Source organism: Scyliorhinus canicula, chromosome 18 (genome assembly GCF_902713615.1).
Source record: "Scyliorhinus canicula chromosome 18, sScyCan1.1, whole genome shotgun sequence".
Lineage (NCBI taxonomy): Eukaryota > Metazoa > Chordata > Chondrichthyes > Carcharhiniformes > Scyliorhinidae > Scyliorhinus > Scyliorhinus canicula.
The window spans coordinates 78,178,026-78,200,271 of NC_052163.1; the positions used below are offsets into that span (position 1 = coordinate 78,178,026).

The 22,246-nt window shown below is 43.0% G+C and overlaps 1 protein-coding gene across 2 annotated transcripts; it reads left to right on the plus strand.

Moving 5' to 3' along the window:
• Window positions 1-11,432: 11,432 nt before the first annotated feature.
• LOC119953414 (zona pellucida sperm-binding protein 4-like) lies at window positions 11,433-16,476 on the plus strand. 2 transcript variants are annotated; one of them, XM_038777670.1, is made up of 9 exons: window positions 11,433-11,659; window positions 13,865-14,043; window positions 14,115-14,212; window positions 14,295-14,428; window positions 14,509-14,698; window positions 15,546-15,693; window positions 15,764-15,836; window positions 16,079-16,189; window positions 16,275-16,476. In XM_038777670.1, exons 1-9 carry the CDS (start codon window positions 11,434-11,436, stop codon window positions 16,445-16,447), a joined length of 1,332 nt encoding a protein of 443 aa, XP_038633598.1. In that variant the 5' UTR covers window position 11,433; the 3' UTR covers window positions 16,448-16,476. The 2 variants fall into 2 exon arrangements, with proteins under 2 accessions (XP_038633598.1, XP_038633599.1); XM_038777671.1 differs by having other exon boundaries at window positions 16,305-16,476.
• Window positions 16,477-22,246: the final 5,770 nt, after the last annotated feature.

Below are 22,246 nucleotides of genomic sequence, written 5' to 3' on the forward strand. Positions count from 1 at the left end.
GCGGCAGCACTGCCTGGCCCGTAACGCGACCTGCAGCAGCTGCGGGCGAAAAGGACACTATGCCAGAGTGTGTCTGGCGCAGAACGCCCCAGCCTCTAACCCTCCCACCAGTGGCGGACTGGGTCTAAAAATATTGGTTGCCAGGAGAAAAAGGGGGCCCACCCACAACTACAATGCTTTCATTTAATTTTCATAATGAATAAATAAAATTTTCAAAAAATACATATGGAAAAAAGGGTACAATTAAAATTTTTGTGGAAAAAAATGTGTATTTCTTAGTAATTACAGTGTAAATGTACTGTACATATTACTGGCAGTAGATACCAAATGTAAATACAGAATGTTATAATTGAATTTTTAATTTTTAAAAAAAATGTAAGTAATTGGTTGATATTTTTAAATAGTTTACTCACAATTTACACATTAACAGATAGTTCAAAAGCACAATAGAGCATTGCATTCAGTCCACTATATTAAGAGCAATTGTTTGTGTTCGCTAGATGATTGTGCGAATCTGCCAATAATTGCTTCTGCATCCAATTCATCTAACAATTCATTTTCTTTTTTTTTATAAATTTAGATTACCCAATTATTTTTTCCAATTAAGGGGCAATTTAGCATGGCCAATCCACCTACTTTGCACATTTTTGGGTTGTGGGGGCGAAACCCACGCAGACACGGGGAGAATGTGCAAACTCCACACGGACAGTGACCCAGAGCCGGGATCGAACCTGGGACCTCAGCGCCGTGAAGCGGTTGTGCTAACCACTAGGCCACCGTGCTGCCCCTCAATTCCTTTTCAATGGACAGCAACATGTATGATTCCAAATTCTCCTCAGACAGCTAATTTCTTAACCTTGTCTTTCTGATCTTTAGCTTTGAAAATGTCCTCTCACATTGGACTTGAGTAACTGATAGTGTGCAGATGACTTTATAAAGTTCATAAAGGTTATCATATGCCTTGTCATGAAGTCTGTTGGATGCCAGAAGTTTTAGTACACACGATGGGCAAGTGCTGCAAATTTTATAATTGTTGCAACTGGAATCCATATTCTCACCATCATTAAGCAATAGCTTTAATACATCAAAATTTGAAGCAAAAGAAAACAATTCCAATATTACTTGATCTTTGCTGATTTGTGGAAACAGCTTAATACCTTCAAATGCTTCATCTTCAAGGCCCTTCTCTGCAATAGTTGTAAACTTTGCTGGGTCCAAGCAGGACAAATCTTTATACAACTGTTTGTGTTGTACAAAGCGTGATTCTAGTGACTGGACAATGCGATCCATTATTAGGTTAAACACATTTACTCAAATCAGCTAGAGAATCTGAGGAATTTCTTTCATCATTAATAAGGTCATCTGCCATTCTTTTCTTCTTCCTCTGCCTCTTAACTGGCAATGCTGTTTCCAACGCACCAATTTCCAATGTTTGATTTTCATCCATATTCATCTGTGAAATCCTGTCATTACATTTATTTACAAAGTCCAAAGCCTTGCTGTGAACGTTATCAAATGTTCTTGTCTGTTCCTTCAACTTTGTTGTAGCTGAATCTACCAAACTCCATGCAGTAAACATATCTAAACCACTTGTCTGTAGATAACTTGATAACGGGGTTGTAGTTTCAAATATATACAAGTAAGTAAATGCTGTCAATGTGGTTTCAAACTTTAGAAGACTTTGAAGTAAAACATTTGCTTCATGTTTTGTTTTTGCATCAAACTTTTTTGAATCTTGTATCATTGATAAGCATGTCAATAGATTTACGAAAGTACTGGCAGCGGCATCATCAAAACGTGCAAATATAGTTGTTGCTGCATTGGATTTTCCTGACCATCTGGTCTCACCAATTAGCTTCAATCGTTTCATTTTTTCTTGTCCTAGATGTTTTCCAACAACTTCTATCCATACAGCCATTCTCTTGTATGATGCTTTCACAAAAGTTGCTATATTCTGGAGCAAATTGAAAACAGAAACTGCAGGCACACAACATTTTGTTGTTTCAGTTATCACCAAATTCAAGATATGGGCATAGCACCGTATATGAACATGTTGATCAGCCACATCAGCAATTTTACTTTGTGAACCATTATACTGGCCATGGTAGCTTGCAGCACCATCTGTGCTATCAGATAAACATTTTTGGGGGTCAATTTTAAGATGTTGTAATGTTTCAATCAATAGATCAAAATGTCCCTGTCCTGTACCATCATTACTTGGCACAACTGAAAGTAGTCGCTCACAGATAATACCTTTAAGCACATACTGAATAATAATGCTAAACTGATCGATGGATGAATTATCTTGTGTTGAATCAACCTGAATAGAATAATATTTTGCTTGAGAAACTTCATGACTAATTCTTTCTTGTATCATATTCTTCATAATTTTGATTAACATGTTTATAGTTGTTTTACTCAGGTATGTAACAAGTCCACCACGGCCTTTACTTTGAGCCTTTCCTTGTTGCTCTAATTGTTTGATTCTTTGTTTAGACTTGTTTTGCACTGCAGAAACGTGAGCTGTCATAATGGGGTCATATTTTGCCATCAACTGCACTGTAGCTAAAAAAATGCCATGATTCAGAACCTCATTATCTAGAGTGTAGGCCGATTCATTTCTGTGACCTCGAAAAGGAAATACTTGCTTGCCTGACATCTTTATGATGTCTAGAATCTTCATGACAATACTTATCTGCTTCAATACTTCTTCTTTCCTTTTTAATTAGTGATGCTGCAAAAAATTTATCTAAGGTGCCATCATTAACCACACTGATATATTGCTGAGCATTTCTGACATGTGTTGTTGTCGATTCATGTAAAGTCAAGCTCTGACTAATACGCCTGTAGTCACTAAAGCCACGTACAACGGGTGATGGATTACAAGTGTTGGGAAACTCAAAGGCTAAGCAGTTTGAACAATATAAGCATCTATTTTCTTTGTTATATGTTAGCCATTTTCTTGGGACTGAGTCATTCATAATTTTCCACTCATACAAACGAGCATCAAATGGCAGATCATCAAGTGGCTGAAGTGGATGTTCAGCAAAAAACTGTTTTAGCTTTGCTCGTGATGGATATTGGAACTACAGGCAGTACAGATACCGGAACAAGGAAGCCAGCAGAAATATTGGGCCTGGGTTGATTAGTAATGGATGCACTTTTATTTGTCTCTACATTCAAAGTAGCTCTTCTCTGTTCTTGTAACTCGCATGTCATTTCATCATCACCATGAGCATTGTTTCTTGCTTCTTGATTATTTGTTGCAGAACTGGATATTGATGGGGATTGTGCTTGTGGTATTATAAACTCTGTAATAGGCCTGTATCGCTTGGCTGATTCCTTCCTTTCTGCTTCTTTTTGTTCTTTGCGTTTTAGTGACCCAGATTTATGCTTTTTCTTTTCCATGCTGGTAGGGTAATATTCCTGAAATAAAAACTTAATTAAAAATAGCCCACATTGGGAAAAATGAATATTGATGATTGCAAGAATAACTTGAAGGAACGCCAGATAAACCCCTACTTGATAAAAAATATGAAATAACTTACTTACACTTCAATAGGCTATGTTCATTAGTCAAACTACTGTGCCCTATGCAGCTTCAGAAGAGGAGACAATCCACTGTCCAGTGTTCACACCAGCAAGCAACTGAGACAACTGTTGAAACTTAGAAGTTTGGTCCGACTATAGTAAGACATTAAGAATGGTCCCACGACCAAAGTTAACATGTCCAGTTTGATACCAGTGCAGTGTTACAAGTCGCAACCCTTTGAGTTTACCGATCATGGCTTATCACTTCAATATCTTTGACCTCATGATTCACGGTCAAAGGTACCGCTTCTCCTTTTCGGTGACCTCATGACCCTATGTACTGCTTGATATCCTTTCAAGTTGCCGACCATCTCAAATTACGAACTGTAACTTTATCTTTAAATTCACACACTCTTGCTGAAAACATGGATTTCCAACTATGTCCGACCCGGGTGAACCAGCCCCCCTCTTCCCCCCCCCCCCCCCCTCCACTCCTTTTCACATCCGTTTAACTCTGCTTCGTTCCTTCATACACTGAGTGATTATTTGTTTGTTTCTTTATTGCATTTTTATTTGGTATTGCTCTTTTTAAAAACAATTATATTTTATTAAGTTAGAATACAAATCTCAGGAAAGAAGTTGGAGATTTATTTATCTAATTAATTATAATTTTTAAGGGCCCTTCAGAGATTCACGGGCCCCTTCTTGGCTCTCCGGGCCCCGGACCGATGTACCGGCTGAACCAAGACTACTGCTTGATATCCTTTGAAGTTGCCGACCATCTCAAATCACGAATTGTTACTTTATCTTTAAGTTCACACACTCTTGCTGAAAACATGGAATTTCCTTAATTATGCCCGACCCGGGCCCCCCTATTCCACATCCTTCCACTACCTCCCCTGCTTCGTTCCTTTTCATGCACTGCTTATTTGTGTCCTGTTCTCTTTTTTTTCTTCTTCCTTTTTATTACTAAAACAGTTGTCTATGTTTGTTTCTTTATTGCATTTTTATTTGATATAGGGGCCCACTTCATCTGAGACCCACTTGCCATCGGGCAAGCTGACACCCTGGCCAGTCCGCCACTGTCAATAAAGATGACACAGGCGAGTGAGCTGAAGAGGATGCAGAGATGTTGGTATAACTTAGACAAGTGAGTGAAGTGGGCAGATGCAGTCTGACACCCTGGCTATTGTGTTGTCACTTCCTGCCCTGGAGGCATAACGCAAGTGAATTAACCAATAATTCTTAGAAAAATATCATTGTCTTTGGCTCTTGGCTGACCAATAGTTACATCAGCAGGTTTGTAAATTTACACTGTTACTGTTTATAAGAAAACTACTAGAATGAAACATGCAACTGGTTAACTAATTCCTAATTCAACTCTAACATGCCTGTCTTCTCTCTCTAACAAAGAACAAAGAAAATTACAGCACAGGAACAGGCCCTTTGGCCCTCCCAGCCTGCGCCGATCCAGATCCTTTATCTAAGCCTGTCTCCTATTTTCCAAGGTCTACTTCCCTCTGTTGCCGCCCGTTCATATACCTGTCTAGATGCCTCTTAAATGATGCTATCGTGCCTGCCTCTACCACCTCCGCTGGTAAAGTGTTCCAGGCACCCACCACCCTCTGCGTAAAAAACCTTCCACGCACATCTCCCTTAAACTTTCCCCCTCTCACCTTGAAATCGTGACCCCTTGTAACTGACACCCCCACACTTGGAAAAAGCTTGTTGCTATCCACCCTGTCCATACCTCTCAATTTTGTATACCTCAATCAGATCCCCCCCTCAACCTCCGTCTTTCCAATGAAAACAATCCTAATCTACTCAGCCTTTCTTCATAGCTAGCACCCTCCATACCAGGCAACATCCTGGTGAACCTCCTCTGCACCCTCTCCGAAGCATCCACATCCTTCTGGTAATGACAGAACTCCTTGAAAACTGTGGCAGGGTCAGACAGTTGATATGGCTTTATGGAAGGTGTATGTACACAAGACTGACCAACACAGGGGAAGGAAGGGTAGTTTCCAGCACCTCACTACTTTACAAACTTTATTTTCAGTTTGTGGTTTTATTGTAGGTTCACTCGGGTCTCTGCAGTTTAAACAATACAGCACTCACAGGCCTTTCTGGAGGAAGAAGGTTCATGTCTTTGTAAAGAATGTAACTTGTATAGGTTTTCCTGGAGATTCATTCAGGTTCTCTGCAACCCCAAGAATACAGCGTTTCTGGAGAAAAAAATTGAGGAGCGAGAGAGACCTCTTTTAAATCTTTATTGTCACAAGTGGGTTTACATTAAAACAGCAATGAAGTTGCCGTGAAAAGCCCCTAGTCGCCACATTCCGGCACCTGTTCGGGTACACAGTGGCAGAATTCAGAATGTCAAATTCACCTAACAGCACGTCGTTCGGTACTTATGGGAGGAAACTGGAGCACCAGGAAGAGACCCACACAGACACGAGGCGAATGTGCAGACTCTACACAGACAGTGACCCAAGCTGGGAAACTAACCTGGGACCCTGCTGCTGTGAAGTAACAGTGCTAACCACTGTGCTACCATGCTGCCTTGTGCTTTCAGGGGGCAAACCAATTCCATGGGCCTCTGAAAACCATCCCATTGGGATAGGATCTAATCACCACCTATCAGTGGGCTGAGTACAGCCTTTTGGACCAATCCCACCCCATCTCTCTCTGGTGCCGACTAGCCTGAAGCTCCTCCTGTTCAAACTAGCGTAGTGCTCTCTCCTGTAGCTTCTCAATTACGTTGCTTGAAGATAAATGTCCATTAATCATCCATGGATCAAAAATAATAATGGCAAAATAAAAAAGGGGGAATCAATGGGAAGGACCCTTGCACACATCCGGTTATAGAATTATTCAAGTCTTACATCACCGGGTTTTAAACTTCTCTATAAATGTAAATGCTTTATGGTTTGTATAAACTAAACTTTGGTGATTGTCATGTTGGATGTATACTTCAAAGTGCTGAAGGGCTAGTAGCAAGGCTAAGGCTGCCTTTTCAATGGTGAAATACTTTCTATGGCACAGACTCAGACTTTTTGAAAGCTATCCCATTTGCCTCACTATCCCTGCATCATCATCTTGCAGTAGCACTGCCCCACTCCAACTCACTGGCATCTGTGGCTGTTTTAAATGGTCTGGAAAAGTCTGGGGCAGCCAGCACATGTTTGGTTATTAACATGGCCTTAAGTCTTTCAAACTCTGCTTGGCGTTTTGTGGACCACAGCACTTTTGCTTGTTTCTGCAACATGACTAGCTTGCATCGTATTTCAGTCTCTAGCTGAGCCAGTCTCCATGGTTTTAGTTGAGACAGATGTGGCTTTATTGGTTTCGAGTTTATGTCTACATCATGATGTAGATTAAAAAGGGAGGTGGAGAGAAAATAGGGAATTATAGAGCAATAAGCCTGACCGTGGAAGTGGGAAAATTCTAGAAGCCATTCGCAAAGATTTCATAGCTGAGCACTGAGAAAACATTGGCAGGATTGGACAGTCAGCATAGGTGTGTCAAGGAGAAATTATGCTTGAAAGATCTACAGAAATTCTTTGAGGATGCAGCTAGAAGAGTATATGAGGGGGAGCCAGTGGATGTGATGTATTTGGACTTTCAGAAGGTTTTTGACAAAGTCCCGCATAAGAGATTAGTGTGTAAATTAAAGTGCATGGGATTAGTGGTACTGTATTGAGATGGATAGTATACTTGTTGGCAGACGGGAAACAGTTGGAATTAACGGATCATTTCAAATTGGCAGTGACTAGTGGGGTACTGCAGGGATTGGTGCTAGGACCTCAGCTATGAGTGCGTGTTCAATTTCAGCCCCACTTGACCCAGAGTCACAACACAAGTGAATTAACCAATAATTCTTAGAGAAGTATCTGACGTCTTTGATCCTTAGCTGCCCAATAATTACAGTCACCGGGTTTGTAAATGTAAACACAATTACTGTTTATTTATAACAAGAATTGGAATGAAATATGCAGCAAATACAACAGGTTAACTATTATATAACTCCTTGCAGATTCTCTCCGTTCTGTGGAGGTTTCAACGCAACAACCCAAAGATGTGCAGGTTAGGTGGATTGGCCATCCTAAATTGCCCCTTATTGCTGAAACGTAATTCTAAAAAACTATTATCTAAATCCTAATTCCCCATTTTAGCTTGCCCCCCCCCCCCCCACCCTCTGCACACACACACATAACAGATAAACATAGAGGAGTGGAAAGGGTAAAAATCATAAGTAAAAGGAAAAAGACTCTTTGATTCAGCTGGTTGTCTGCAGCGCCTCACTCATCTTCAAACTGATTTCAGTTTGTGGTTTTTATTATGGATTCTTTCAGGCCTCTGTAGCTTCTGAAATACAGCACTCATTGGCATTCTGGAGAAAACACGGAGGAGGGAGAGGATAGCAAGTCTTTGTCTCCATGCTGCCAGGGTCAAACTGAAGCTCCATGAGACTTTGAAAATCATTTCACCGTGATAGGATCCAATCACTACCTGTTACTGTGCAGAGTACGGCCTTTTGCGTCAATTCATTGGCCGCCAGCTATTAATCAATCCAGTTCCACCCCATCTCTCTCTCTGTACCAACACGTCTGAAGCTCCTCCTGTTCAAACTAACAGAGTGCTCTCACCTGTAACTTCTGCATTCTGCTGCTTGACTTAAGGAGACGTGTCAATTAATCATCCATGGATCATAAATAATAATGGCAAAATAAAACAAAGGGGAAATAAGGGAACAAACAGGAAGGACACTTACAGTAGAAGTAATTATTCTGTACTGTACTAGTTTGTATTTGAAGGTTTGTTGCGTTATATGTAAAATGAATAAAACTCAAAAGAAATATATGTATTAAAAGCTATATTTACTTAACGTAGATAAGATGTAGCCACGGGTACTGAGGGAAGTGAGAGTGGAAATTGCAGGGGCACTAAATGATATCTGCCAGTCTTCATTAGGCACAGGGATGGTGCCAGAGGTCCGGAGAGTTGTGAATGTTACGGCTTGTTTAAAACGAGGTGCAAGGTTAAAGCCAGCAACTACAAATCAGTCAGTTTGACTTCAGTGGTAGGGAAACTTCTGGAAACTACAGCTTGGAATAAAATCAATGTTCACTGAGGCAAGGGCGGGATAATTAAGGAAAGACAGCATGGATTCATTCAGGGAAAAGCATGTTTAACTAACTTGCTGGAGTTTTTTGAGGAGGTAACAGAGAAAGTTGATAAGGATAATGCTGTTGATGTGATGTATATAGATTTACAAAAGGCTCTGATACAGTGACACATAACCGACTTGTGAGCAAAATTCTAGCCAAAGGGAAAGTAGGCACTTGGATAAGAAGTTAGCAAAGTGACAGGAAACAGAAGTGATACATGATTGTTTTCAGATCTGAGGAAGGTTTGTAGTGGAGTTCCCCAGGGGTCAATGTTGGGACCCTTATTTTTCCTGATTATATATTAATGACCCTCCTAGACTGTGGTGTTCAAGGCATAATTTCAAAATTGGCAGCTAATACAAAGATTGGAAACATTGTCAACTGTGATGAGGATAGTCTTGAATTTCAAAAGGACATGGACATGTTGGTGGATTGGGCAGACAAGTGGCAGATGACGTTCAATGTTGAGAAGTCAGGGGTGATGCATTTTGGCAGGAAGAATAAGGAGAGAGAGAACAAACAAAGGGTGAAACTCTAAAGGGGGTGCAGGAACAGAGGGACCTCGGTGTAAATGTACTTAAGGCATTGAAGATGCAGGGCAGGTTGAGAGAGCAGTTCATGAAGCATATAGCATTTGAGGCTTTATTAATGGACCATTGAGTCCAAGAATAAGGGGGTAATGCTGAACTTCTACAAGACACTAGTTAGGCCCCACCTGGAATTCTCCATCCAGTTCTGGGTACCATACCTTGGAAAGGATAGGAAGGCGTTGGACAGAGGAGATTCATAAGAATGATTTCAGGGTTAAAAATTGTAGCTATGAGGATAGATCTAAAAGTTTGGGACTGTTTTCCTTGGAGAAAAGAAGACTGAGATGAGATTTGATAGATCTGTGTAGAGTTTGCAAGTTCTCCCCGCGTCTGCGTGGGTTTCCCCCGGGTGCTCTTGTTTCTTCCCACAATCCAAAGGTTAGGGGGATTGGCCATACTAAATTTCCCCTTCGTGTTCAGGGATATACAGATGAGGATATGGGTAAAGAGTGGGGAGTGGGCCAAAGTTGGGTGCTTTAACAGGCTGTCAGTGCAGTCTAGATGGGCCAAATGGCCTCTTTCTGCACTGTAGGAATTCTATGATTCTCTTATATGGTTGCCAACTGTGATTAAATATATTCCTGGAGATTACTCATATGACCATCCCCAAGCTCCAGCTGCTCATTGATCAACACACTCATCCTTGTGATGAATGGCCTTCCTACCCCAATTGGAAAGCAAAAAGATTCATTACACAATTGTGACTGTCAGTCAAACAGCCTCCCCCCCCCCCCCCCCACCCCAACCCCTTTCTTTGCTTTGTCGTCCATTTCCTTTCCTTTTGTTTACTTGGTGACCTTCCCGTATGTTTGGAGGTAACTGTGAGTGGTGACTGCTGCCCACACCCATTGATGGCCACCGTGTGCCTGCAGGCCGTGAGTGTGTTTATTGTCACCTGTTCTGTTGCCATGGCCTGGAGCGAGGGTCGTGTCGGGGTGGACTGACCTGATGTCGGTGATGGGTTGGACTGACTCGACCGCGGGGCGTGGGAGGAGTGTTTTTGCCGAGTCCTTATTATACTGTTGCCAGTTCCATGTCCTCAGCCGGGAGGTCGAGGGTTGGTTCGTTTGTTGCCGCCTCCTCTGGAAGGGAGGCTGTGTGATGTCTTGTCCTGACGTTGGTACAGAGGCGAGGGTATCCGATCTCCCCAGCGCACCCTGCATGGTGTGACTGTATTGCTGGGAACTGCAAGGGAAGGGGGAGAATGAGGCTTAATGGCCCAAATGGACACCTTGATGATAATATTGCAGGCATGTTGTTGCAGCCTGTTGCTGATCTTGTGTTCTTGCTGCCTGTTTACTGTTCAACACCTATTTGGTTTTCTTTGTGTAACTGCACGGCTGTGGTTTAGTGCTTTACCAATTGGCTTGGTAGCATAGCGGTTAGCACTGTTGCTTCACTGCGTCAGGGTCCTGGGTTGGGTCACTGTTTGGAGTCTGCATGTTCTCCTTGTGTCTGCGAGGGTTTCCTCCGGGCTCTCCGGTTTTCTCCCACAAATCCCGAAAGACATGCTTGTTAGCTGAATTAGACATTTTGAATTCTCCCTCTGTGTACCTGAACAGGTGCTGGAATGTGGTGACTAGGGGCTTTTCACAGTAACTTCATTACCGTGTTAATGCAAGCCTACCTGTGACACCAATAATGATTATTATTATTATTGTAAGGTTTACTGTTTAATAAACAAAATATTCCTCCAAAAATTTCAATATTTTTGGCAACAATATCTTTTGCAACCGAAATGTTTAAAGAAAATGGCAAAAAAAAACAATATTGCAGCGATTTTTCTCCAGGGTTGCACACCACATTGTCTTGGAGATTGATCCTGAATTCCTGGAGATTCCAGGCCAATCCTGGAGCGTTGGGAACCCTACCCTGTACTACAGGGAGATGGTGATGGCAGTATATAATTACCTATATCTTACTTTCCGATTCAGGTAAACTTTCTCTCCTGGAACAGAATTGAGTGTGCAAGTTTGTGAAAGTGCCATTTGGAGCAGGAATGGAGACAGGCTGACAGTTAGAGCTCATTAAAGATGCTGAATACATTCCCGAGAAACCCGTGGGAATGGGATTGGAGGGTGTTCCCGGCTATAAAACGGGCTGGTGTTTGGGGAAGTCATTATCCTGACTCAGTAACCAGGATGGGACGTTGGTTGGGTGTTTGTTCTCGCTGCCTCCTGGCCGGCTCCTTACTCTCAGCCCAGCCGCCACTCCTCGGGAATGATGTTTGTGTCCCAGAGCCAGGCTGGAGATTTGAGTGCGGTCACTCCGGGGTCAGCAGTACCGAGTGCAGCCGCCAGGGTTGCTGCTTTGACCCGCAGAGCTCCAGTCACCATCCCTGTTTCTACAATCTGAGAAAGAGTCCAGGTAACAAACCCTCTCCCCAGTCTAGGGGGGAGACTAGTGAAGAAAATCCAACTTGGCAAATCGGGAACTGATCCCGGGATTTGTTGCTGTCTCACTGTGTAATGGAGAATAGGAATGGAGGGAATTCCTCAGCTGGAATGAGTGAACTAACTGTGTTGTGGGGATGGGTTTAACCACCCCAACGCCAGGAATTCCGCTAACATATTGAGGCTGTGTGACCGGTGTTAGAGAATCTCGGGTAGAGAAAAGAAAATGGGGTTAATTTTGGGAATTATTTTCCAAAACTTTAAATGTTTGACCCCATAATGGAAGTGTTGATCCTTTTATTTAGAGAAATCCTAATGGGACAGTTGTCAAACCTAAGATTTTTAGTTTGCTCAGCCATGCATTTGCAGTTTCCTTTCGGCTTTCAGTGAGACGGGAACAAATCTGCAAGGAGATCACGGGTACAAAAACGGGAGTGAGGATTGAATTGAATGTCAGGAGGGGGAGGGATTTCTGAACTGTCTATTTGGTGGTGGGGGGGGGGGGTGGGTGTGTACTGGGTCTTTTGGGGACAAGGTATAGAGTAAGGCTTGAGAACTTTCATTGAAGAATCTAATGTAATGGATGGTGTGACAATTGAAAAGTTGGCCTTAATTAGGGAAAATAGTGTTGATGGCTTGCAGCCTAGGTTGGAAGTAGGGATACAGATGATGACTTTGACATGATCCTTCCATCCTTGGATATGGAGAAGGTGTCAAATTGGAATATAACACCTTTTCATGTCAGTTTGACTTGTGTTAAGTGGGAGGTAAGGATTTTTGAAATCCTGCATCAAGCTTTGGTTGGAGTTAAGGACAGCTGTTTATCTTAAAAAGCAAATGTGCTGGACTGTTAAGACAGGTGGTTGTTGAAGGGAATTTTGTCTTGTGTAGATTGTGCTGGATAATGGGAACAGAACAGCCCTCTAACAAACTAGATGGGAAATTGAGTTTGTGATATGAGGTGATGCATTTTAGTTTTGGGGGGGGGGGGGGCATCAGGGGTAGGCAGTGGAGCTAGATTCTGAAGATTACAGGAACTCTGTTAGAGTTGGTGGAGTGCATATGCATCAATCTGAAGTTTGAGTAATTGGCAAAGCTTGTGGCATCTTTGGCTTAAGATTTGGAGTTGATCAAAGCTGGGGGAAGGACATTTCAGGTGTACATGATTGGTCCCAGATGAGGTAAAGAGCAAACTGGTCCCACTAGCTGATGGCAAGGACTGAGGACTCTGATTTCAGATCCAGGGGCAAGGGATTGAGCTTTTTGTGCAGCAGGTGGTTGTAATCATAGAATCACTACAGTGCAGAAGGAGGCCATTTGAACCATTGAGTCTATGTCACCCTCTGAAAGAACACCCGACGTAGGCCCATGCCCCAATCCTGTAACCCTGCCTATCCTTTTGGACACGGGGACAATTTAGTTTGGATAATCAGTTTTTTGGACTGTGGGAGGAAACTAGAGCAGCAGGAGTAAACCCATACACCCATTAGGAGAATGTGCAAACTTGACAGTCAGCTGATGTTGAAAGTGAACCTGGGTTCATGGTGCTGTCAGGCAGCAGTGCTGACCACTGCCACCATGCACCATATTGGTGGGATTGCTTCATGGAGAAAGTACTAGACCCTTGCGCATAGTAGTGCTCGGCTGTGGCCAGTGTACTGGAGGTGAAAGCAATCTGTCTCTTGCAAGGTGATCAAATGGTGACAGTGCCATATGGTGATGTCATGTGTGATGACTGTCTGGTACAACTGTAATGTTAATCATGTAGTAGATTGTTTTTCACTTGTGTAAATGCTTTTTGCATGCACATTCCTAATTAAGGTGTGTGATCTGCCCCAAGGGTGGTGGAAGAAGCAAATATCATAATGACTATGATCTGAGCAGGTTGCTTGTAGAGCTGGTATTGACCTACAGTACATCACCATACTGTAGATGGTTCGGTTGAGTTACTGCATTGAAATGGAAGGTTTGTTAATATAAATGGAAGGTATGGAGCTCTTCCAATTCAATATTGAGGTGGGGTGTTAGTTCTCTGCATCGCTCAGCTAGTTTTTGACTTTCCTGTGTTGCATGCTCCTCCATTCAAAGAACTGTTTGTGGCTTTCAAATATATCTTCTCAATGGCAAGAGATCCCTAATCACCAATGGGAGCAGTGGAAATGATTTTCTCTCTTTGCAGTGTGCACAGCTGATGGTCAGTTCCTCATCGTGATCTCCAGCAACCTGACCCGACCTGCCCTCAACCTGTCATCTCTGTATGTGAAGGATGGTCAAGAGGCTGAGTGCAAGCCTAAACTAACCACTGCCCAATTTGTGACTTTCCACTTTCCAATTACCTCTTGTGGCTCCAGCAAGCGGGTGAGTATTGAAGGGTCAAAGCATTTAACCACTAAATGAGTCAGCTTCTTATTAAAACAGCCTCATTGCAGGAGGAAGATGGATCCTTGATATATGAAACAGATGTCTTTGGGAAGAGGATGATTCAGACTGGGAAGCTGGGTTCAATAACCCGGGACAGCACCTTCGGGTAGGGGGATGGTGGGAGATGTTGGTATTGGGAGGGGACGTGTGACTGAAATGATGCTTCAACTACTTCTGTCTCTCTGCAGCCTGCATGTCCAGTGCAAGTACACAGGAAGGCAAGAGACAGGCTTACAGATCAATGTCACAGTTTACACTGTTTCTCCTCCACCTCCTGCTTCTGAAGATGGGATTCTGGAACTGGAATTGCGAATAGCAAAAGGTAGAGCTGGGTAATGGTTTATGGAAGCAGTGGGGATGTATCCATACAGGGGGTGACTGGTTCTTGCGTCTGCCCCTCAGGTGGTGATTACAGTTCCTGGTATGTGGATAGTGACTACCCCATTCAGAGAATCCTTCAGGAACCAGTGTTTGTGGAGGTTCGTGTCCTGGATCGCACTGACCCAATGATTGTCCTGAGGCTGCATGACTGCTGGGCAACTCCTGTTCCTGCCCCTGACCATGAGGTGCAATGGAATCTACTGGTGGATGGGTGAGTATGGGAAGGCAAATGTTTTTTAGACATGGGTCAAGAAACAAAGACTGATTCTGATTTCCCTTTCCCTTGCCTCAAAAGCCATATTAGGGGTCACAGGGAATTGAATCTAGTTTCAGCCTTTCAGTGAAATGACCCACACTAGCCTTTCTTTTGACCATTTGCTCCCTTCAGGAACCAATATAACTGTCAATGGTTCACAACCATTACACACCCAGCAATATATTCCAGAAGCTCTGCTCTTGGGCAAGATGAACTTTTCATCCATCTTCAGGAGTTCTGACTCTATGGTCAGAGGGCGGCACAGCAGAAGTGGTTAGCACTGCCTCGGGTGTTGGGGACCTGGAGTAACTATCTGTGTTTGCACAAGTTGGCCATGGTAGTGTCCAAATGTTGGGTGAGTGTTATGGGGTTACAGGGGAGTGGGCCTACAGTGCAGCACAGGAACAGGCCCTTCAACCCTCATGAGGTGATCATGATGGATGTCTGCAATTCCAGGGTCTGTAACCTTCTAATCACATTCATGTATTCAAGTATGTCCTTGTTGAATGACCTCCACTACACCCAAGATTGAGTGCAGCTAAAAGGTTATAAAGTCCCAGTACCCAATTTTGTGATAGTTTCATACAATTCAATATTTTTTGACTCTATTTACATAGGAATTAGGAGCAGAAGTAGGCAATTCAGCCCTCTGATAGACAATCACTGATCTTTATGTTCTCTACTCTCCTTGAGGCTATTTAATGACTCTAATTCCATGACACTATGGGGCAGTGAATTCCACATTCACCACCTACTGTGAGAAGTAGTTCCTCCTCATCTCACCTCCCTCTGTTGGTAACAGGTGTCCCTATGAGGGTGATGATTATCAGACTCTTCTACACCCAGTGAGTGTGTTTTCTGGCCTGAATTTCCCAACACATCACAAGCGGTTTGAAGTGAAGACCTTTGTTTTCTTGGATGGAAAGTTGGAGCAACCTCTCACTAGAAAGGTAACAAGACTCTAACATCCTAATTCATCAAGCTAAATGAAGCTCTCCTTAATGACCTGTTCTCTTTCAGGTTTACCTGCACTGCAGTGCTGAAGTCTGTTCACCCTCTAGTCAGGATGACTGTTCACCCAAATGTGGCCCAAGTGAGTTAATTTAATCTCGTCAGGATTCTGCTTTTATCAATGCATATTGAAAGACGTGTGGCTAGGTTTCTCCTCTGAACAGTCTTTTATTAATGATGGGAACCTTTATCGATCATAGGAACCTTTCTTTAGGCCTGCCTTCATCCCTCTTACTGAATTTTATTGCCTGCATGTAAAGATGTTCAGTGTTAAAGTAGCATCAATAACAGTACATCAATTGTCTAAGCATCTCTTCCTAATAGAGAGACGACGCAGGAGTATCAATGACTACGAAGGAACATTAGTGAGTGCTCCTGGTCCCATTTTCCTGGAAGATGAGAGTCTCCAGTCAAAGAAACTGCATGAAGCAAATGGTAAGTAGAGCCTTTTAATAGGTCACCTGTCAACTCTTCTCAAATATCATGTCCTCAAATATCATGTCTTCTAATCTCCCACTAGGTGCTGCTGAGTCTTCTAATCTCCCACTAGGTGCTGCTGAATCTCCTTCTTGGGTTCTGCAAGGAGTATCCATTGGCTTAATGATGCTGTCTCTGTCCCTGCTGGTGGTGGCTGCAGTGTTCCTGAAGAGGCCAAGAGCTGTTGCTTCTCAATGTAATGAAATTGAACTGTAGACTCTGAATAATAAAAAATCAACAAACCAGAGAAAGATTTGCTTTGTTTTGCTGCAACCATGAAATAGAAAAAGTCGGGTAAATGAGTGAATTTGATGACATCAGTATCCGACATATCAACTAATCTACCTAGTTTTGTTCAGGTTTCTTCGAATTTAGTAGTCCTAATTATTAAAAACCACAATATGCAGAAGTACTTGTATTTTGCACTTTCTTGGTCACCTGTATGTGGACAGCAAACTGTGGGATATCAGAGGCTGCAGCACAAAGGCCATTGACCTGATGTCAGCTAGGACTATCCAATTAGTACCACTTCTACCATACAGTAGGTCATGGATGGACAAGAACATGTCCAATCTCAATCAACCAGGTCAGAGAGCCTCCAAAGAATGAGGTCATAAATCTTACTACACAGCAATCCAAGAATATTCGTGCTAGATTGCCTTGTGCTCATTTTGTACAAAGAACAGTTACACTTAATCCACTTAACCACACCTTGCATCCCACTTAACTCCCCAACATCTCCATTTCCTCCATTATAAAATATTTGATGAGAGCATTTGGAAACAGTGGCAGGATTGAACAGTTGGCATGCACCAAGGATGTGGTTTGCTTGGACTTTCAGAAGGCTTTTGAGATCTCGCAAGGAGGTTAATGTCTAAAATGAGCACAGGGACTAGACTGTTAAGATGGATAGAAAACTGGTTGGTAGGCAGCAAAGGAAACAGGATTAAAGGGGTAGCGTTGGGCCCTAGTGGGGTACTATAAGGATCAGTGCTTGGACTCCAGCTAATCATAATATGATCATGATTTAGATGAATATGGAAATTTAAATTTCAATACAAAGATGTCAGGATGGTGAGCTGAGAAGGATGCATAGATGCTTGTATGATTTGAACAATTTAGTGTGTGGACAGATGCATTCTATGACACGCTGGTTAGTGGAGTCACTAAACAACTGAATTAACCAATAGTTCTCTTAAAATTTGGATGTCCTTGGCCCTTAGCTGCCCAACAATTACATCACACAGTTTTGTAACTTAACACTTACTAAAGAGCCCATGCAGAAAATACAACTGATCAACTATCTAATTCCTAATTCCACTTTTTTCCCATCCCACTCATTTTTCTCTTTTTCTTCTCCCCCATCTATAAAATTTTAATGACCAAACACTTGATGACGGTGACTGTGCCAGGGTCAGATGGCTGACATGGCTTTTATAAAAGAAAAGCATTTACATTTTTAATTTTAAATGAATAAAGGGTAAAAAGGAGTCTTTGTTTCCGATGGTAGCTTCCAGCACCTTAATACTTTTCAAACTTTGTTTTCAGTTTGTGATTTTATTGTAGAATCACTCTGGTCTCTGCAGTTTAAACAATACAGCACTCGCAGGCCTTTCTGGAGAGAGAGAGTTCACGTCTTTGTTTGCGGTCTGTAATAGTTTTCCTGTAGATTCATTCGGGTGCGTTGCAGCGTATTTGGGGAATATATGCAGGAGCAAAAAGACTGCCCTCTGTGGTTTCCGGTGACACAAACACTCCTTGGTACTTTGGATCATATCCTACTGGGATAATTTTCAATCACCACCTATTCCCAGGCCATCTACGGCCTTTTGGATCAATAAACCAGAGATCCACCCCCATCTCTCCCTGGTGCAAAACAAGTTTGAAGCTCTTCCTGTTCCCCTCCAACCTTTGTTCCTGGTCTGGGGAGGAGATCTCCAAACATTCCCAGCTATCTATTTTCTGTGATAACCTGCCTTCCTTTCACTGTTCCACTTCCTATCCTTTTCAAAATTATGGGGGTGATGGAATAAGGGTTTATATTTATGGATGAGTTCATAATCCTCAGCCATAATTGTTGCTTATCTGGCAGTCTTCACCCTCACTCTCTTTAACATTGGTAAATAGAAGCTGGGGATTTCAGAACCAGGGGTTACAATCTGAGCATATGGAGTAGACCATTTATGACTGAGATGAGAAGAACTTTCTTCACCCAGAGAGTGGTGAGCCTGTGAAATTTAGTTGAGACCAAAGCATTGTACATTTTCAAGAAGGAGTTGTATATAGTTCATGCGGCAAAAGGGATCAAGGATAAGCAGGGAAAGCGGGAGAAAGCTTTTGTCCCTTTCTTGAGGATTCACAACTGGCGCACAGCAGTCCAAAAATGTGCAGGTTAGGTGGATTAGCCATGCTAAATTGCTCTTGTGTCCTAAAAGGTTAGATGGGGTCACAGGGATAAGGTGGAGGCATGTACTTGGGTAGCGTGATCTTTCTATGGACCGGTGCAGACTTGATGGGCCAAAAGGTCTCCTTCTGCACTGTAAATTCTATGACATATCACACAAACTATACAAGACTAATAGTATTCATGTATTTGTACTAAATGTCACATGCACTTTAAACACAATAAATATCACATACACTCTTTAACTCACTACACCAATAAATGTTGATCAATTCATGAATCGAACTCCAGTATCATCTGAGCGGAACAGCTGGCCAGGCTCTTTTCCAGGGGTACTTCACTGGTCTCCGAGTATCTGACTCATGGTCATCTTCTGCAATGGTTGTTTCCACGGTTTTCATTCCTGCGTATTAGAATCTTTAAACCATTTATTTCTCTTCTAGACTGATTAATGTCATCTGTGTAAGACCTTCTTGTGGCTGAGGCAATTCTTCCAGACGTCTGGTAAACAGGGCGCATCTATTTCATTGTCTCCTGAGCAGTTTCCAACGTCAACAGTCCATTGCAACCTCAAAGGTGATCCTCTTGCTCAGGATCTGCAAATATTTGTGGTTGTCTGGTTCCAATGTTCCTTCCTCCTTTATGCTCCGAAGTTTCTATCTTTTGTTATGTCGTTTCTTGTGGTTCACCAGGGTGGGTCTGTGTGTCTGGACCCCTATAGATTTTATAGAATTTACAGTACAGAAGGAGGCCATTCGGCCCATCGAGTCTGCACCGGCTCTTGGAAAGCGCACCCTACCCAAGCCCATACTTCCACCCTATCCCCATAACCCAGTAACCCACCTAACACTAAGGGTAATTCAGCATAGCCAATCTACCTAACCTGCACATCTTTGGACTGTGGGAGGAAACCGGAGCACCTGGAGGAAACCCAAGCACACACGGGGAGAACGTGCAGACTCCACACTGACAGTGACCCAAGCCGGGAATCGAACCTGGGACCCTGGAGCTGTGAAGCATTTGTGCTAACCACTATGCTACCGTGCTGCCCATGGTTTCCATCATTGTGCACATTTTGTTTTCTTAAGCTTGAGTCCGAATATTTCTTTACTTGACCAAATTTCCTTTCATACATTTTGGTTCGGGTACAGGTTACCTAGCTGGATAATCAGCCATGATCATAATGAACTGCTAAGGGAGATTTATTAAGAGTTATATACATAGATTACTGCAGCTGTTGTGGTGTTTTCATGTTTGTAATGATAAAGTCTTGCTAAGCGTTTTATATATGTTAATTACATTCTTATAATAAACTTTGTTTTGATAAAAGCGCCTCAGAAGTCAGATGAATCACACCTGAAGTGAAGGCTCTTGTGCTCAACCTGGCCAAACTCCAACATAAAAATTCTAGGTCAGGTGAGCTTCATAATACACTTTGGAGTTTCTGAGGCCTGGCCCTTAACACAGCCCTTTGAGCTTGTGCTGCCATTCTGGCCGATCTGACCTTAAATCTATTTACCCAGTTTTGTTCCATAACTTTAAACTCTAATTTTTGTTTTTAATAGGTGGGAATTGCATATTTTAACGATTGCAAAATGAATTTTTAATAAGTATTTTTGGCTTTTTCATAACAGCAAAACAATAGCAAGCCACCTGGAAACCCCCCCCCCCCCCCCCCCCCCCGAATAATAAAAAAAAAAAAAAGACCCCCCAATCAGAAACCCCCCGCGCACAACTCATCCCCCACCCCCGAACAATGGAAGGTGACACCTCCTTAAAAGAATAAACGGCTGCCATCTCCGGTAGAACTCCTCAATTTTCCTCCTCATGGTGTACTTAAATTTCTCGCGATATAGAAACGCCATAAGATGCCCTAGCCATACTGAGGCACTGGGTGGAGAAGCTGATCTCCATCACATCAGCACCCGCCTTCGAGCAATTAGTGAGGCAAAGGCCAGGACATCCGTCCCCATCCCTGTCTGCAGCTCCGGCAGGTCCGACACCCCAAATATGGCCCCAATTTGTAGAATAGCTGACATGGTGCTAAAAATGGAGACCCAGAACCCCACCAGCTTAGGACACGATCAAAACATATGAACATGATTCGCTGGCCCCCTCCCACAATGCTCACATTGATCCTCCACTCCTGCAAACAACCTGCTCATCCTAGACTTTGCCAAGTGGGCCCTAGGCACTATCTTCAACTGTAGCAGCCCTAATCTTGCACATAAAGTGTTGCATTCACCCTCCATAAGGCCTCGCACCACACCCATCTATTCCAACCCCAACTCCTCCCCCCACTTGGTGTTAATCCCCTCCACTGACACTGTGCCCTCTGACATGATCCTATGTAACATGTACTAGATGCTGTGGTATGAAGAGGCAAGAGTTCAGCTCCTTTTTCACCAACACACCTTTAATGGTTCAAATTCACTCTGCACAGAACTCTACAGATCATCACAAGCTCCAGAGTCCACCTGAAGCCCCTTTACATATCAGTGTCAATCATTGAACACTTAACATAAATGAGACAATCATTGAACACTTAACATAAATGAGACAACTAATTGCAATGTCTCTTAACCCATTACTTAACAGTCTCCCCTTCCTTGGAGAAAAAAAAACAATTAGGTAAAAACAAAATTTCAAGAAACTAAAATTTCAAGAAACTAAAACACACACCTGATTCCCCTTTTTTTTAAGTAGAGGAAAAAAAAACATTCACAGAAACAGGCGCCCTTCATTCACGATACCTAAAAGTTTCTGTGAACTAGCCGCTCTTTTCGTGAAACAGTCTGACAGTTGATAGCTGCTGTCAACCCATTTAATTTTTGTTATTTCCCCTCTGTCCAACCTCTGCTTTAAACTTGCAATGTCTATCCGTAACCTCTTTTCTTTTTTTTAAAATAATTTTTATTGGAATTTTTTACAGAAAATATAAAACATAACGACAAACAATGAAATGCAACAAAATAACCCATAATAACTGTAACACCCCCCAGACCGTATCAACACATGTATCACCTCCCCCCCACCCCCCCCCCCCAAACCCAATGAACAACAAAAGAACTTAAAAATAAATTAAAATTAAATAAACAAACATAGTCATCGCCCCCCCTCCCCCCCGGGTTGCTGCTGCTACTGTCCCCGTACCCTATCGTGAGCCAGAAAGGCGAGGAAAGGTTGCCACCCCCTAAAGAACCCTTGTACCGACCCTCTCAGGGCGAATTTGACCTTCTCTAGCTTAATGAAACCTGCAATGTCATTGATCCAGGTCTCCACGCTTGGGGGCCTCGCATCCTTCCATTGTAGCAAGATCCTTCGCCGGGCTACTAGGGACGCAAAGGCCAGCACACCAGCCTATTTCACCTCCTGCACTCCCGGCTCCACCCCAACCCCAAAAATCACGAGTCCCCATCCTGGCTTGACCCTGGATCCCACCACCCTCGACACCGTCCTCGCCACCCCCTTCCAGAACTCCTCCAGTGCCGGGCATGCCCAGAACATATGGGCATGGTTCGCTGGACTCCCCGAGCACCTGACACACCTGTCTTCAACCCCAAAGAACCTACTCATCCTCGTCCCAGTCATGTGGGTCCGGTGCAGCACCT